Below are 15,618 nucleotides of genomic sequence, written 5' to 3'. Positions count from 1 at the left end.
GGGGAGGAGAGTGCGAGGGCTGTGTGCGTGGGGAGGAGAGTGCGAGGACTGTGTGCGTGGGGAGGAGAGTGCGAGGGCTGTGTGCTTGGGGAGGAGAGTGCGAGGGCTGTGTGCGTGGGGAGGAGAGTGCGAGGGCTGTGTGCGTTGGGGATGAGTGTGTGAGGGCTGTCTGCGTGTGGAGGAGAGTGTGGAGGCTGTGCGTGGGGAGGAGAGTATGGAGGCTGTATGTGGGGAGGAGAGTATGAGGGGTGTGTGTGTGTGTAGGAGTGCATGAGGGCTGTGTGTGTGGGGAGGAGAGTGTGAGGGCTGTGTGTGGGGAGGAGAGTGTGAGGGCTGTGTGTGGGGGGGGAGAGTGTGAGGGCTGTGTGTGGGGGAGGAGAGTGTAAGGGCTGTGTGTGTGGGGAGGAGAGTGTGAGGGCTGTGTGTGTGGGGGGGGAGTGTGAGGGCTGTTTGTGTGGGGGGGAGAGTGTGAGGGCTGTGTGTGGGGGAGGAGAGTGTGAGGGCTGTGTGTGTGGGGAGGAGAGTGAGGGCTGTTTGTGTGGGGGAGGAGAGTGAGGGCTGTGTGTGGGGGAGGAGAGTTTGAGGGTTGTGTGTGGGGAGGAGAGTGTGAGGACTGTGTGTGTGGGGAGGAGAGTGTGAGGGCTGTGTGTGTGTGTGGGGGGAGGAGAGTGTGAGGGCTGTGTGTGGGGGAGGAGAGTGTGAGGGTTGTGTGGGGAGGGGAGTGTGAGGGTTGTGTGTGGAGAGGGTGGAGGAGTCTAGTGCTTTCTGTGGGGGAAGGTATGTGGTGTAAGTAAGAGAAGGGAGGGGGGGTGAATGCAGTTTTTATCATTAAAAAAAAGGTGTGTGAGGAAGGGGTATAAATATGGAGCATGGGTTGAGTAAAAGGGTGAGTGTGATGTCTGAAGGTGAATGTGGAGTGTGTAAGAAAAGGGTGGGTGTGTGTGGTAAAAGTGAGAGAGTTATGTGTTACCGAGCAGGGCATGAATGAAAATCCTTCAGGGGTGACCATGCTGAAAAAAGATTGAGACCCCCTCAGCAATGCACAGCAGCAATACCTGGCTGCCAAGGCTAATAAAAGCCTGTCTCTCATTGCCTATAAAATTGTTAACACTCTATTATGTTGCTAAGCAACATTCTTATAATGACCTTCAGGAATGCAGACTTTGTATGGTGGTGTGAGGGATGGTTTCACTGCATTCCGTATGTGTAATATAAGTGACAATAGAATAGTGGGGTTACTGTGACGTTGGTACATGGCTAGTTATTATACTGAAAAGTTTAAATAAGAAGCAACAATAGAAAAAAAAGTTTTCATCATAAAGAATAATTCATAACATAATTGTAGTAAATTGAACACAGTACATTGCTGTTGGGATAATTGCTGTATGAAGGGAAAATAGCCCTCTGTGAAGAAAGACACAATTGTATTTCTGGACTCAGAGGCTCCAACAAGGTTCTTTAAAAACCTTTCATAAATACATGAGTGCACAAGAAAAACAATAATCGGACACAATGTATCTCCTAACGCCCCCAGCCACACCTAGTGCTATATGCAGCACCATGTATCATTTTTCTTGTGGCTAATGTTTTTTGAACATCTGTGCCCAGTTATAAAGCTGTCTCTTTTTTTTATTAGTGTACTGTTTTCCATTTATATTTTTGTATTTAGGCATTTAGCCCAAGGGGGAGTAGGGCTTGGCAAAGAAAGCACCACAATAGTACAAAAAGATTACATTAATGTAAGTGTGTAATTTTTGAGATGTGTAACACAAGATTGTACAATAAATACAGTTTATAACCACAACTGTTCCTATACAGAGACTTTCTCATTAACGTATCACGGTGTCTCCATTAATATTAGCCGCAGACACATCTGGGGCTTTCACTGTTCATCTTACACCTCGGGCTCAAACAGCAAAAGTTAATTAAAATTGTGTAATGGTTTCTTTATTTACTGCCTGAGATGGGAGACAGCCACCTCTTTGAATTGCTTATATTATGGAGTCAGAGCGAAACAAAGTGTAGCAGAGTGCCCCTGGCTATGGGTTTCCCGGCCCTGGCACACACGTCCTGGTACATGCAGGCAGTGTTAGGGTTAAATCCGTCCTCATGAGCCAGCATGAGAGTCCAGCAACACACTACTATTGTGTTACATTGTAGCCATAGGCAGGTGCAGGCTAGTGGCAGTTGGAAGCATCATGCCTGGGGTTGTGGTTACAGGTGTCAGCACCTTGGGGTGATGCCTGGTCCACCCTCAGACCTGCCCAGTTTTGGGGCAGTGTCATTAACCCCTCCCCAGGTATATAAGATGCTTCCTTCCCAAATTATAGGAGTGTGATTCCAGGATGTAGCCTGCTCCCCTGTGAGTGAGGTGGTTCTGCCTTACCCCATCAGGGTGTAAGAGGGTGGCGACTAGCCCCAAGGGCCTCAAGCCTTTGGGGGGCCTAGTCAGGGACAAGGCATGCAAGATGCGAGGGAAGGTGCATACCAGAAGGGTGATATAGAGTAACTCTCTTGCATGAGAGACGGGATCCACTGGCCTGCCAAAAAATGGTATGAAGTTCCTTGTCTCCTGTCTGCATTTACTGAGAAGTGGTTCCTGTGGGGTTCCTCTCTGCCCCTGGCAGATCCCCATAGGATGGAGGCGCTGCACCAGCGAGACCAGAAGCCTGTCCCTTGCCGATCCCCGTACCAACGCGGGGATTCAGGCCTCCTTATACACAACAGATGAGCAAGCACAGCACCAAGACACACCCGTAGCATAAGGATCTCTCCTAAGGGGGGGAAGGGTGTTACAAAAGTATAGAAGAAAACCTACAAAGGAGGAATGTGCGCTCTCTTCGGCTGGGTCCATAAAGGGGGAAGCCACGCTGAGCCTTGCGGACGCTCCGCGACGAGCCCCGTCATCCTCAATGAGGATGTCTTTAGAGGGGGCTTCCGCGAGCATCCGCAGGCGTGCTGAGGTGCAGGGATTTTCAGCCGAAAGCCGAAACTGTTTCTCAGTGCGCTGTCGGCTGAAAAAACCCAATCGGCGCAAAGCAGCGTCATGACATCGTTGACGTTGGCGCTTCGCGGGCTATTGGCCCAGCGACGTCACTGACTATCCCCCCCCCAACCCCCGGTTGCGCGCGCTGGCTTGCCTGCCAGTCCATGGAATCGCTCCTGACCAAGCAGGCGAGCCATAGCGTCAGCGCGGAGGAGCGCGGTTGGACCCCTCTATGGACTCAGCCTTAGACCTCTGTCCCAGTGTCTACCTCTGCGCTCGCTACGGCGTGCGCTGCAGGAACAAGATCCGCCCCTCAATGGGGCCGGTCCCAGTAGCTGCCTACAAGTGCATGCAGCGATCGCGATGCACGACCAGATGTTCTGCCGTCAAGAGTTTTGTGTTTGCTAACCGTGACGGAGCGCTGGCCGCGTCACGGTAGCGGTTCAGCCAATGAGGGCATTATGTGTTATATTATGTCACGTGTATTACTGCTGTGAAGCGCTGTGTACATAGATGGTGCTATACAAATAAAGATATACATACATACAAAGCTTCAGATTTAAAAAATAAAAAGTGTTTTGGAAAGGGCAAGATTGCCCATGTCAAAGATATCACAAGCTACAACGAATCCACACGACCTCTTAGAAGAAAGTCTCAATAATTTGGTGTTTTGTGATGGGCGGGTGAAGAGATTTAAGAGGCTTCTAATCTCCACAGACTCCCAGCTGCAGCAGAACACTGCACCTCCATGCAGATTTGTACAGGGAGCATACATCTTTTTACAGAAATTCCTATTGCCATCAGTGTTTTTTATGTTGATGGTGTGTGCTCACACTGCCCTCTAGTGGTGTATTGAGTAAAACGTTCACCCAGCAACATCAGACTTGGCCAGGAGTCATCCTTTGCAGCAAAAATGACAGGTTATCCCAGGGACAGCCAGAGAATAATTATTCTCTCAACCTTTAAGTACCCAGATCAGTGGTTCAGGGATTTGGGTATTAGTCACTTTTTTTTTTTTAATAAGAAGTGACTTAGAGGTGAAGACTGAAGGAGCAGCTCAGTGGTAATGACACTGCCTTGATGACCCCAGTTCAGATCCCGATGTTCGCTCTGCTTGTGACCTTAGATAAGTCACTTTATCCCCCTGTGCTTCAGGTAGTGCAATTAGATGGCAAGCTCCTTGGGGTAGGGGCTCATTGTGGGTTATTCATTAAAGTGCCAATCGGGAAAACTAGGGTACGGAAACTTCTGTTGACTTCAGTGGGGCTTTCTGAGCAATGGATCCCCGGTCTGTCCTCCCATATCTAATTTTAATGAACAGCCCCCATTGTGTGTGCAACATTTGATGCACAATGCTGCATACATTATAACAAATACACAACCCCAATTAAACGCAGGAATGGATACAATTGTCCAAGTTAGAATCTGTATTATTACACTCAGAAAATATATTACGGTAACATTTCATTTAAAATGTGAGCAACTTCTGTCCTCAAAGGCCACGAACAGGTCAGGTTTTCAGGATATCCCTGCTTCAGCACAGGTGGCTCAATCAGTCCCTGCTTCAGCACAGGTGGCTCAATCAGAGGCTCAGTCTTTGAATGATTTAGCCACCTGTGCTGCAGCAGAGATACCCTTAAAACCTGACCTGTTGGTGGCCATTAAGGACTGGAGTTGCGCATCCCTGCAATAGAGGATGGGCGCCTTCTCTTTCAAGAGTATTTCTCCGCTCTTGTAGAAGATAGAACTCTGTAACTAGATGGTGAAGCACACAACACCACTTCTATGACACCTTTAATAATTGAAATGATAGATAGCAGTTAGAAACCGTCCACTCACAAGCCGGAGCTTGGGATAGAGCACATTGAGTTGCGTCTCTTGGACCATCTTCTGCGCCAATGTCTCTCCGTCCTAACCTTACGTGTTGTTTTTGTTATACAGGTGGTCCTCGCTATCCCACGGTTCGTTATCCGACGCCAGATAATGCATTCCGCTGAACGCATTATCCGATGTCAGAAACGGATTATCCGACGCTCACCGCCACGGATTAACATTGGATCCGCTATCCGATGGCGGTTTGCGGGACGGATTCCTGTGGATAACCGAAGAGCGCCTTTATAGATCGCCGCATACATTGCAACATATAAGAAAAACATTCTTTTTTATTAAGAAAGGGCCTGGTATGCAGGTATAAGGACATACCATATTTCTCCCTGCTTCCTTGCAGGTGGGAGAGCAGGGATTTGGGGTAAATATGCAGGGTTACCGGTCTGCAGTGTGGTGAAGCAGAAGGTAAAAAGACCACACCTGGACCAGATTGGTAAAGGTGAGACCGGACCATGGTAAATGTTAGCAGAATACCACCCACAACAGGACACTTGTACGGTACTGAACAAGTAGTACTGATTACACTGACATCAGGAAGTGGAAGTGCTATGTGGGAGTCTTTTAAGCAGGTGTAGTTTGGGGAGCCCTTACGCACGCTTTACTCTTCCCAATCATTTTTTACACAAACCCCATTTTTTCCTCTCTTTACAATTAAGCAGAATACTCAGATAACATGGTTAACAAGTGGTATTTTTTCCCCAAATGTTTGGCTTGTTAAAAGTAATCGCTGTTCTCATACAATAGCAGTAACCTCCTGGTACCCCCCAACTGTAAAGGTCCAAATGAATGGCAATTGTATGATTATATTTGAATACAATAATAATGCAGCTGTCTCAATATAAACTGCTGAGTCTGTTAGGGCCCTAAGCAGTGGGTGTTTGTGTTTGCCCTAGCCAATGCTATGACATTATACAACAAAATTGACTTTAGTTATTCAAGAATCTAATGAGCAAATCTTCAGATTGTACAGTATATATTTAATGACAAATATAATTTGGTATAGTTTTTTTTATACTAAAGGTCCAGAGTGTAAAGGCTTCTCCAACTACACCTGGATTATTCTGCATTATACCCCATATGTATAGTCTGCAATAGGTGGGTAACAAGTAAAATGGTAAAGAATCCTAATAAATAGTGAGGCAGGCATAAGCTTCAAATTACCTCCCTCTGACTGAACTCCTAAATATACTCCTACGTGACGTTGGTTCTTCTTACAGTGATTAATTCCGTCTTATCTTTGTATAATAATCTCTTGTTGTTACCTGGAGTGGAATCAGTAGGTGGCACTCAGAGCTTTTATTCTCGGTGTTCCCTGCTCCACCATCTGCCTCTCTGGATACCGGGATATAAATAGGTGCACTTGAGCACGGAGCCGTAATATTGGCTATTACAAGATCTGCACCAGGAATCAGGATATTAGAATATAAATAGGTGTGTGAGCAGCGATTCCATGTATTGCGAGATGTGCGTCTGAATATTGTAATATAAATATGTGCAGTGCTATTTATGTGCAGTAATGCTATGGCAGGCTATTGTAATATTTGTGTATGTACCATGACTAGTGCTGCTAGCTGTTATAGGATAAAACCTTATATATAGCAATGTGATTAGGTACTGGGCTATGTGCCAGCAGCAAGCAGTAAGACTAAATATTGTAATGTAAATTAGTGCACAAGTGTGTGTGTAAAATGTAATTCCTCCTACTACATGATCACTCACTAGATACTGAAATAGAATATATCAATGTAGTTCAGCTTGCAAAAATAATGTAGGATACAAAAGCATACAGGCCTCTCAGTGGTAATATAAGTAGCGGCAGTGTTAGTGAGCTGTGAACAGCAATACAGGTTACTATGAGATCTGATCCTATATTGTCAGATAAATAGGTCCAGTGCCATGTGTTAACAGTAATCAACTATACTGGGTATGATAAGGTCTGAGCTGATTGGTTGCGGATATGGCAAACCATGGATTAGTTGCTGGCAAGAGATGATTGTTGGTTTGGATTTATCGGTTAGGGTTAGTTATTTGCTAGGTTAGATACCACCTGTTTCTGGGTTTGCTGCAATTCTATTTGTAGCACTTAGCCGGAATGGGGAAATATATTTGCTGCTTGGGGTTTAGCTGTGTTCCTGATTGTGAAATGCAGTAGTCATTCATTTATTATGGTTTACTGCAGGGGTTATCCACACCAGTCCTCAAGACCCCCCCAACAGGTCAGGTTTTCAGGACATCCCTGCTTCCGCAGTGGTGGTTCAATCTGTGGCTCAGTTGGCTGATCCACTGATTGACCCACCTCTGCTGAAGCAGGGATATCCTTAAAACCTGTGCTATGTGGGGTCTTGAGGACTGGTGTTGAGCACCCCTGGTTTACTGAGTTATGGTTAAATGTGTGTTGTGTTAGTGATTTGCTACTTCCTAGTTGGAAGTTAAAGGTTAGCTTTGTGTTGTATTAATGCTGTTTGCATGAGTACTGTAGGTTTACGGGTGGGGTTTGGGTTCTGTGTTTACTGGAGTAACTTTAGGCTTTGGTGTTTGCTACTTTGGGGGTTTTCGAATAACTTTGCCTCTTACTTGGGTTGTGATGTTTATGATGAGTCAGTTTGTAATGTGATCAGCAAACTGCTCAGTGACACTTTATTTATTTATAAAGCACCAGTGATCAGTGACAGATCCTTTTGCCCTTTGAACCATTGTTATTAGGCACCCTCTTCCCTCTCACCCTATGGTTTTCAAAGCACATCTTGTCTTCCTTACGTTTTCATCATTTCCACCACACTCTTTTTGATGAAGACACCTCTGGCTTTGTAAGCTCATGCACAAAAACATGTCACTTTGGTGCAGTAAACGATACCACAAATGATTCAACTCGCTTTCAGTCTACAGCAGGGCTGGCCAACTGCAGTCCTCAAGAGGTATTTGCACATGTGGTAAAATAATGTATCAATTTCTCCATTAACTATTGTAATTGTTTTTCAATAATGTGTCAACTGAATCGCTGGGTGTGCCCTAACACAGGTGTGCACAAACTGGGGGGCGTGAGATTTTGTAGGGGTGTGGGGGTAGGGCGGCGCTTACAGGGGCCCCGTGCTGCTCCCCAAAGCATTTAAATTAAATGCCAGGGGAACGCGCCAGGCCTCTGTAAGTTCCCTTACCATGTCTCTGACGGCTTCAGGCGACGCGTCGCTATGGCAACGTGACGTCGCGTGACCCCGCGGCATCATTTGACGTCAGAGACAAGGTAAGGAGGGGGGCGCCGGAAGGGGGGGAGAGCAGGCAGGGGGGCGCAGACTGAATAGTTTGCCCAACCCTGCTCTAACACACGTGTCGAATGTTTGTAATTTAATGCAGGCACGAAAAGAGAGGAAAAACATTGGACTCACTTGCTGAATGAAACAGAAGCACATGAGGCCTTTTTAATCGCCCACCAGATATTTAAAAAAAAAAAAAAAAAAAAATGGCAAATGTACATTTGAACTATACATTAGCTATAAAATAGTAAGAGCTGAAGGAGCGGCTCAGTGAGTAAAGGCGCTGACTCTGAAAACGGTGACACTGACTCTGAAAATGGTGACGCTGACTCTGAAAATGGTGACACTGACTCTGAAACCGGTGACGCTGACTCTGAAATCGGTGACACTGACTCTGAAAATGGTGACGCTGACTCTGAAAACGGTGACGCTGACTCTGAAACCGGTGACGCTGACTCTGAAACCGGTGACACGGACTCTGAAAACGGTGACACGGACTATCTGAAAACAGTGATGCTGACTCTGAAAACGGTGATGCTGACTCTGAAAATGGTGACACTGACTGAAAATGGTGACACGGACTCTGAAACCGGTGACACTGACTCTGAAACCGGTGACACGGACTCTGAAACCGGTGACACTGACTCTGAAACCGGTGACACGGACTCTGAAACCGGTGACACTGACTCTGAAAACGGTGACACGGACTCTGAAACCGGTGACACGGACTCTGAAACCGGTGACACGGACTCTGAAACCGGTGACACTGACTCTGAAAACGGTGACACGGACTCTGAAACCGGTGACACGGACTCTGAAACCGGTGACACTGACTCTGAAACCGGTGACACGGACTCTGAAACCGGTGACACTGACTCTGAAAACGGTGACACGGACTCTGAAAACGGTGACACGGACTCTGAAAACGGTGACACGGACTCTGAAAATGGTGACACTGACGGAAAACGGTGACACGGACTCTGAAAACGGTGACACGGAAATTGAAAACGGTGACACTGACGGAAAACGGTGACACTGACTGAAAACGGTGGCACTGACTGAAAACGGTGGCACTGACGTAGAAGCAGGGGCGGCTGGTTCACATCCTGATGTCCTTGGGCAAGTGGCGATCTCATTGTGCCTCAGGTGACAAAATAAGATTGTAAGCTCTACGGGGCAGGGACTCGCTTTGCCTGAAGAAAAATCAATGCGCAGGGCTGGGTACACTGTCAGCACTATACAAGAAAAAATATATTGTTATTATATACACAAAACTGTGCTCATTACAACTCATTCAAGTGAATAACTGGGCCATAAAGTCCCTTATGTCATGGCATCACTTAGTACTTATAGCCCTATACATATAATGTTTAAACGTTTCCCACTAGCTGGGAGGAGCACAGGTGGCGTTCCTGGTGGCTTTTAATAGCCAACGTGCACAGAATTTGGCTGCAGCACGCCCGGCCTACCTATCTGTTTTAAAACTCCAGAGCCTATTTTTGATGCTGCGCTATCTTTCCTAATTAGGATAGTCGCACGTCGGCCTCTACCACTTCCGCTGGGAGGCTGTTCCACAACGCCAAGTATGGAAAAGGAGTTGGAAAACAATGGCATCCCGCGGTTTAGGTATCTGATGTTGTTCTCCTGGTGGTGATGGAAGTCCGAGCGATGCAGTCCCTTCTGCTTCAGGTACAATACAAGTATATCGATGCCCCACCGCACACACACAAATGGCCACACCGAGGATTCAAGAGATCATTTTTTTATTTGCAGGTAACCATGACAACATGGCACAGCATTTGTACCTGGCGAAGGGGGTTGCACCCTGCGAAATGTTGTGCCACATTGTCATGGGCAGTTGTTCCAACCGATGTCTTGGTCGGCGCCTCCACCAGTGCTATTGTGAAATAAACTATTTTAAAGTGATATGATTTAATCGTGCTATAAAAAAATGATTGAAGCAAAATGGATAGTGACATGAATACAATAGTGAACCTGTGATAGTGAAAATAATACTAATATATATAATAAAAGTGAATGTTAGAGTGCAATATATGTGGCATATGCCTTAATACAGGCCTGGTCACCTGCAAAAAAATAAAATTATCTCTTGAATCGTGTGTGTGTGTGTGTGTGTGTGTGTGTGTGTGTGTGTGTGTGTGTGTGTGTGTGTGTGTGTGTGTGTGTGTGTTGGAGCACCGATATACCTGTATGCCACAATTTCACCACCCTTTCCAGAAAGTAGGGCTTCCTGACACGTCCCCAGAGCCTGTCACATGCCACCTTCCAGCTTCAGCACATGACCTCGTTCCAGCACTTCTCTTTCTATAAATGGCTTTCCTCCTGTACCTTGTTGAAACCCTTTTATATGTTTGAAAGTTTGAGTCCCAGCCTCCCTCTCCCTTCTCTCCCCCCACTCTGTACGCAGCGAGCATCTTTAGTCTTTCCTGAAAAGCTTTGTAATATAGGCCGTGCAGCATTTAAGTCGCCCTTCTTTGCTCGATCTCTAATTTATTTATAGCTTTCTGGAGATATGGTCAGTACTCTAGATGAGGTTGTACCAATGATACACTATAGCCAACTTACTACAGCTGATTTTACCTCTTCACTGCTTAAGGCTGCGTCCCCTCTGGTGCTGAGCGCGCGGTGTTTGCCGCTTTTACTTACAAAAATCTATATGTGCAAGTCCCCGCTCACGCGGTTCGCGCAGGCACACGCTCACCCACCCTTGACGCTTAAGTAAACAAAAAAAATAACTTTCAAGCGCGCTCAACTTGCCCGCAACGCCCCCCCCCGTCCGCGGTGGCGAAATAGGCAGGACACCCGGCGCTCATGCTTAGAGAGTTGGTGACGTCACCGATGTCAAGCATGAGCGCGGTCAGCACCAGCGGGGACGCCGTCTAAAGCAGGACTCCTAGGACCCATTTAAAAAAACATTTCAATAGGTGGGAAGCAGGGGGTCTCCGGAGCTGAACCGCGTTGATTTCAGCTCTGGGGACCCCCTGCTTCCCAAGATACTTACCTCTGTAGGGGGTGCTGGTATCTACCTGTTTGAATGTCCCACGGCATGTGGGCCAATAGGAAACCGCAAGGGATGACGTCACAGTTTCCTATTGGCCCGCGGTACCAGTGAAATGTAAGCCACCATTATGTTAGCCCAAACTAGCCTGGAGCTGCTACCAACACCCCCTTTCGAGATAAGTATCTCAGGAAGCAGGGGGTCCCCGGAGCTGAAATCTTTGTGGTTCAGTTCCGGAGACCCCGTGCTTCAAACCTATGATAAAAAAAAAGGCGTCCCCAGGAGTGCTGCTTTAAGGTATATACAGACTGTTGTAACAGCTGTGTGAATGGGTTAATACCTCTCCTAAATTAGGAGTCCTAATCCGCACACTGCATTCCAATAACAGCTGCATCTGTTCTTCCGTGCATGTCCTTACAGTGACGTGACCATGAGAGAAACTCGATTTCTAGCCAGCAGGGTCAAGTGCAGCCACCAGAAGTCGGGAAACACGGACTGCAGTCACCTGTGTTATTGAGAAATCATTTTGTTGGGCACAGGTGTTTTCTTAGAAAATAAACATATAATAAACAATAATGACATCTGCCTCTCTGCCGTGGATTTGTCCTCTATACGTAGATTTAAGGATTACTGTGTGATCCCGTAAGGATTATGATCAGTATGAGTTAGTGTGATGGGCAGGAATAAGCGGTTAACTCGCGTACTCCCGGGCACAGCATTAGACAGAGTATGCATGTTTAGTAAGTGTATAGATAGATGTGTGCCTGCAAGCACAGTTACTCTCCTTGTTATGCAGCCTGCCTCGTTTTCATGTGCCAGTGTTACAGCTACGGACGGTGCTGGTAGCAAGATTTGGGCTTAGAAAACTAGAAATTCACAATATCTATGGTATGTTTTTTACATTTTTTTAAATTGGGTTCCCCTTGAAGCTGCCCAAACTGCGATGGAATAAATGGCTACTGACATCCCCCTTAGTGATTGGTTAGCCAACAGGAAACTGCCTGGCAGCCATATTGAAAAAGAGCCATTGCCCTCTTCCTATTCTTATTCCAGGGAGGGCGTTCCAGTAAAGTCGTGTAAACCTAGATCATCTCTCTTTTTGCAGCTACTTAACAAACTTGCTGCTTCAAAAAGTAGATCACGCTCAGAACATGCAATAAACATGCTGGAGTCTACATTAATATTGACCTAGGCTGCATACGACATGTCTAACGTTGTCATTTAGTTGCTGCTATTTCCACCATTGTTTGTACTTTTGTAGTAATTTTGTAAAGCAACGTGTACACTGCTGGTGCTATGTAAATAAAATGATACATATACTGTAGAAGAAAAACAATGAAACCCTCCAATTACTGCAACTGGCCACATCCTACTGTCCCTGCCTTCCAGCCTCCTGCAAGCATTAGGAACTGATGCTATGGGGATATGCCTCCCTCTTTGGTTACTGCTGTGTATTAGAGGGCAGTTTGGGGAAAGACAAAATCAATGTTGCTATAAAGCATGGGTGGCCAATTCCAGTTCTCAAGGGCCACCAACAGGTCAGGTTTTAAGGATATCCCTGCTTCAGCATAAGTGGCTCAGTCAGAATAGCTGCACCACCTGTGCTGAAGCAGTGGTATCCCTAATATCTGGCCTGTTGGTGGCCCTTGAGGACTGGAGTTGGCTGCCCCTGCTATAAAGAATCTGTCATTTGTTGCTACTTCTTGTTTTGAGGAAGGCATTTGAAGGATGTGTATTCAAACACTTAGTATTATTACACCATTCGGGATTGGGGAGACAAGGGGTTATTATTCTTGAAAATAGAAAGAGATTTAAAATAAGAAGATTTTAATCTTTTGATAATTTTTAAAACGTGTTTTAGGCTTCGTGCTCTGAATCCCGTTGTGGGCGTGCTGTGCCGAGGCTCTCCTGCATGAATAACCTGGCAGAGTATTGTGCTCAGGCGTTCTGCGGTTATTAAATCCCTCCCTAGCTGCGGGAGCTGGATTACTCTTTCATCAGGAGAGATTTAGCCGGAGTCGACCCGTCGGCGTTTTATATTTCCCACGTCCTAATTCCGAGCTTCGATTCACTCCAACCGTTCTCAGAGACGTGTAAATATGAGAAATGAGAGACACAGAAAATCAGGAGGGTGACTGGCAGCCGGGTCCCCTTCATACGATGCCTGGCAGGGTTTGTTACTGGGTGCACTTGCTGTCACATAGGATTAGGGCATTACAGGTTTTTCTTTAGCTTCTAATCTCCACACACAGTTATCCATGTGAATAAAATGTCCCTGCAGCCGTTCAGGCTAAATCTTGGGGATTAGTTATGTGTGCACCCAGTCTGTGCCTAAAACCTGCAGAAACAGCTATCTCTCAGCCTGTGTTACTGGGGGTGTTGTACTGTGTCTTCTTAAATTTCCTGGGATTAATAATTCAGATGATACCTTTGTAACTCAAGCCTCCTGTTTCTGTTTTATGCCTCCAGAGAGCTCAGGTGGAGCTACATCTGTTTATTGTGTGTGTGTTTTCCCCCTGATGCGTGTAACAGAAGATTTTAACTGAGACGTTTCTCTACCTCCTCCTCCTCCAGCTCTTTATCTCAGTTGAAGTCTTTTTTTTTTTTTTTTAATCCATGCCGGTTCCAAGCAAGCAAACGCACATCAGCCGTTCTCGTAGCTGGGATGCTGCAGGTTGGTGTGAAGGCAGCTGGGAGGGGGACATCTCATCAGAATATCAGAGAGCAGCCGACAGAAATAATTCTCTGACCTACAACGGAGAGGAGGCTTTCTACAAACTGCCAAGCAGCAGATCCCGCGATACTACCCTGCCAGGCAGCTCGGAGATAAAGCCGGAACTCTGGTCCTACCCGGACGTCGCTTATATCCGAGGTCAGCAAGGTCACTTAGTTCGTCAGGATCGTAGGCCAGTGCGGAATAGCTCAGTTCCAGACGTCACCTATCCTTACGAGAGGCAGGTGGCAATGTCTGGCCGAGGGTCTGTGCAAACTCACGATTACTATAATGAGCCCTCACTGCCCAGCAGGTCAATGGAGGATCCTCGTTATTGCAGAGAGCACATGCTGAGTCGAGTAGGGCAGGGTTATGGGACAGCCGCAAGCCGAACGGCCTGGGACCAGTCTCCAGCACGTCCGTTTCACCCACAAGATACGGGCCGCATGTACAGAGATCCCACAGGCAGAGTGATCACTGAGGGACAGCGTCCACGGAGCCGTGATCCCTCCCCTGCAAGATACACAGTTGAAACGGCCAACCCCAGGTACGTCTCAGAGGCTGCCACATTCCCCAGCAGACAGTTGTATAATGAGATGATGGAAAGATCCATAGATCCCTCATTAGGGAGACAGACAGGTCCCACATGCCTTGTGATGGAGCCCAGTGAAGCTGCTGCTATTGATGGCACACTGGGGACTTCCTCTATTTCGGCAAATCGTGCTTATAGCTCAGCCAGAGAGAACATCAATGCTAAGATGGCTTATGATAACTACGAGAGCTCTCTGGCTCCATCCCATGATCAGATCCCAATGTCACTGTCAGGAGCTGAACTGAAGAGGGCTGTAGACATGGAGTTCTTCTCAGCCCTGCGGAACGAAGGCCTATCCGAGAGCACCATCAATGCATTGATGCAGCAAGGGTTCGACACGCCCAGCTCGCTGGCCGTGATGGAAGATCACGACATTAAATCTGTGGCTGCTAATCTTGGGCAGGCAAGATTGCTTTCAGGTCTTATCAAGAGCTACAGGGGAGATCTGCAGATGCTGAGACAGGACCAACAGAAAACCAACTCACTGAGAGCCCGGGCTCGCTCTAACAGTTTCAGTCATCGGGGGGACCTCATGCGCAGTGAGTTCGGTCTGCAGTCCCATAACAATCCAGTGCTAGATGGGACTTCCATCCAGCAACACACCTTATCTCTGCAGCCAGTCTCTCCCCGCATGGCTGAACTCAACCGTCGCCCCTCTAGCGCTCCGTCCCAGCACCTGATGGAAACAGCCACCTACCCCTCTTGTGGAATGAGTACCCAAAACCAACAGTTCATCCCTAGTGGAGGATACTCAGCTCCATTTCAACCTCGCCCTGCATCGGCCTACCCTGCTCATTCTGGCATCCCCATGACTGTCGTGCACAGCAATGTAAGCACGGGTCCTAAGACAGCTTACCCCACCAGTTACACCGTGCCCATGGAGCTGATGAAGAGGGAGCGCCCCCAACCCACGTCCCCCCTGCACAGCCCCCACTGTAGCCCCCAGCTTCTACGCAAACAAGGTGGTCACCTGGAGTCCTCACTGAGCTTCCCACCACCTACAATGCCCAGCCAACAAGCGCTCAACTCACCCTACCAGAAAATCAGCCGGCGCACAGGACCACCTATCATTGTCTCCACCATGGCATCACCAGAACAAAGTAACTACAACTTACCTAACTCCACCAGGGAGATTTTATAACAGCTATGACGTTAAATCGGGGGTGGCCA

At 47.3% G+C, this 15,618-nt stretch overlaps 1 protein-coding gene across 5 annotated transcripts in view; it reads left to right on the top strand.

Moving 5' to 3' along the window:
• CTBP2 (C-terminal binding protein 2) overlaps window positions 1-15,618 on the top strand; it is a 51,911-nt gene that overhangs the window by 15,795 nt on the left and 20,498 nt on the right. For 2 of the 5 annotated variants that reach the window (XM_075612171.1, XM_075612166.1), the window contains exon 1: window positions 13,116-15,548. The exons of 1 other annotated variant lie outside the window; for it this stretch is intronic. In XM_075612171.1, coding sequence (XP_075468286.1) covers window positions 13,760-15,548 — 1,789 coding nt within the window. In that variant the 5' untranslated portion in view covers window positions 13,116-13,759. Of the gene's footprint in view, window positions 1-6,156; window positions 6,305-9,651; window positions 9,814-13,115; window positions 15,549-15,618 lie in introns of those variants that run through there. 2 more of the 5 variants (XM_075612168.1, XM_075612169.1) reach the window with 2 other exon arrangements.

The sequence above is a fragment of the Ascaphus truei genome, chromosome 8, assembly GCF_040206685.1.
Source record: "Ascaphus truei isolate aAscTru1 chromosome 8, aAscTru1.hap1, whole genome shotgun sequence".
In the NCBI taxonomy this organism is placed as follows: Eukaryota; Metazoa; Chordata; class Amphibia; order Anura; family Ascaphidae; genus Ascaphus; species Ascaphus truei.
Note: the sequence above shows the minus strand (reverse complement) of the source record. Positions and strands in the feature narration are given on the sequence as shown.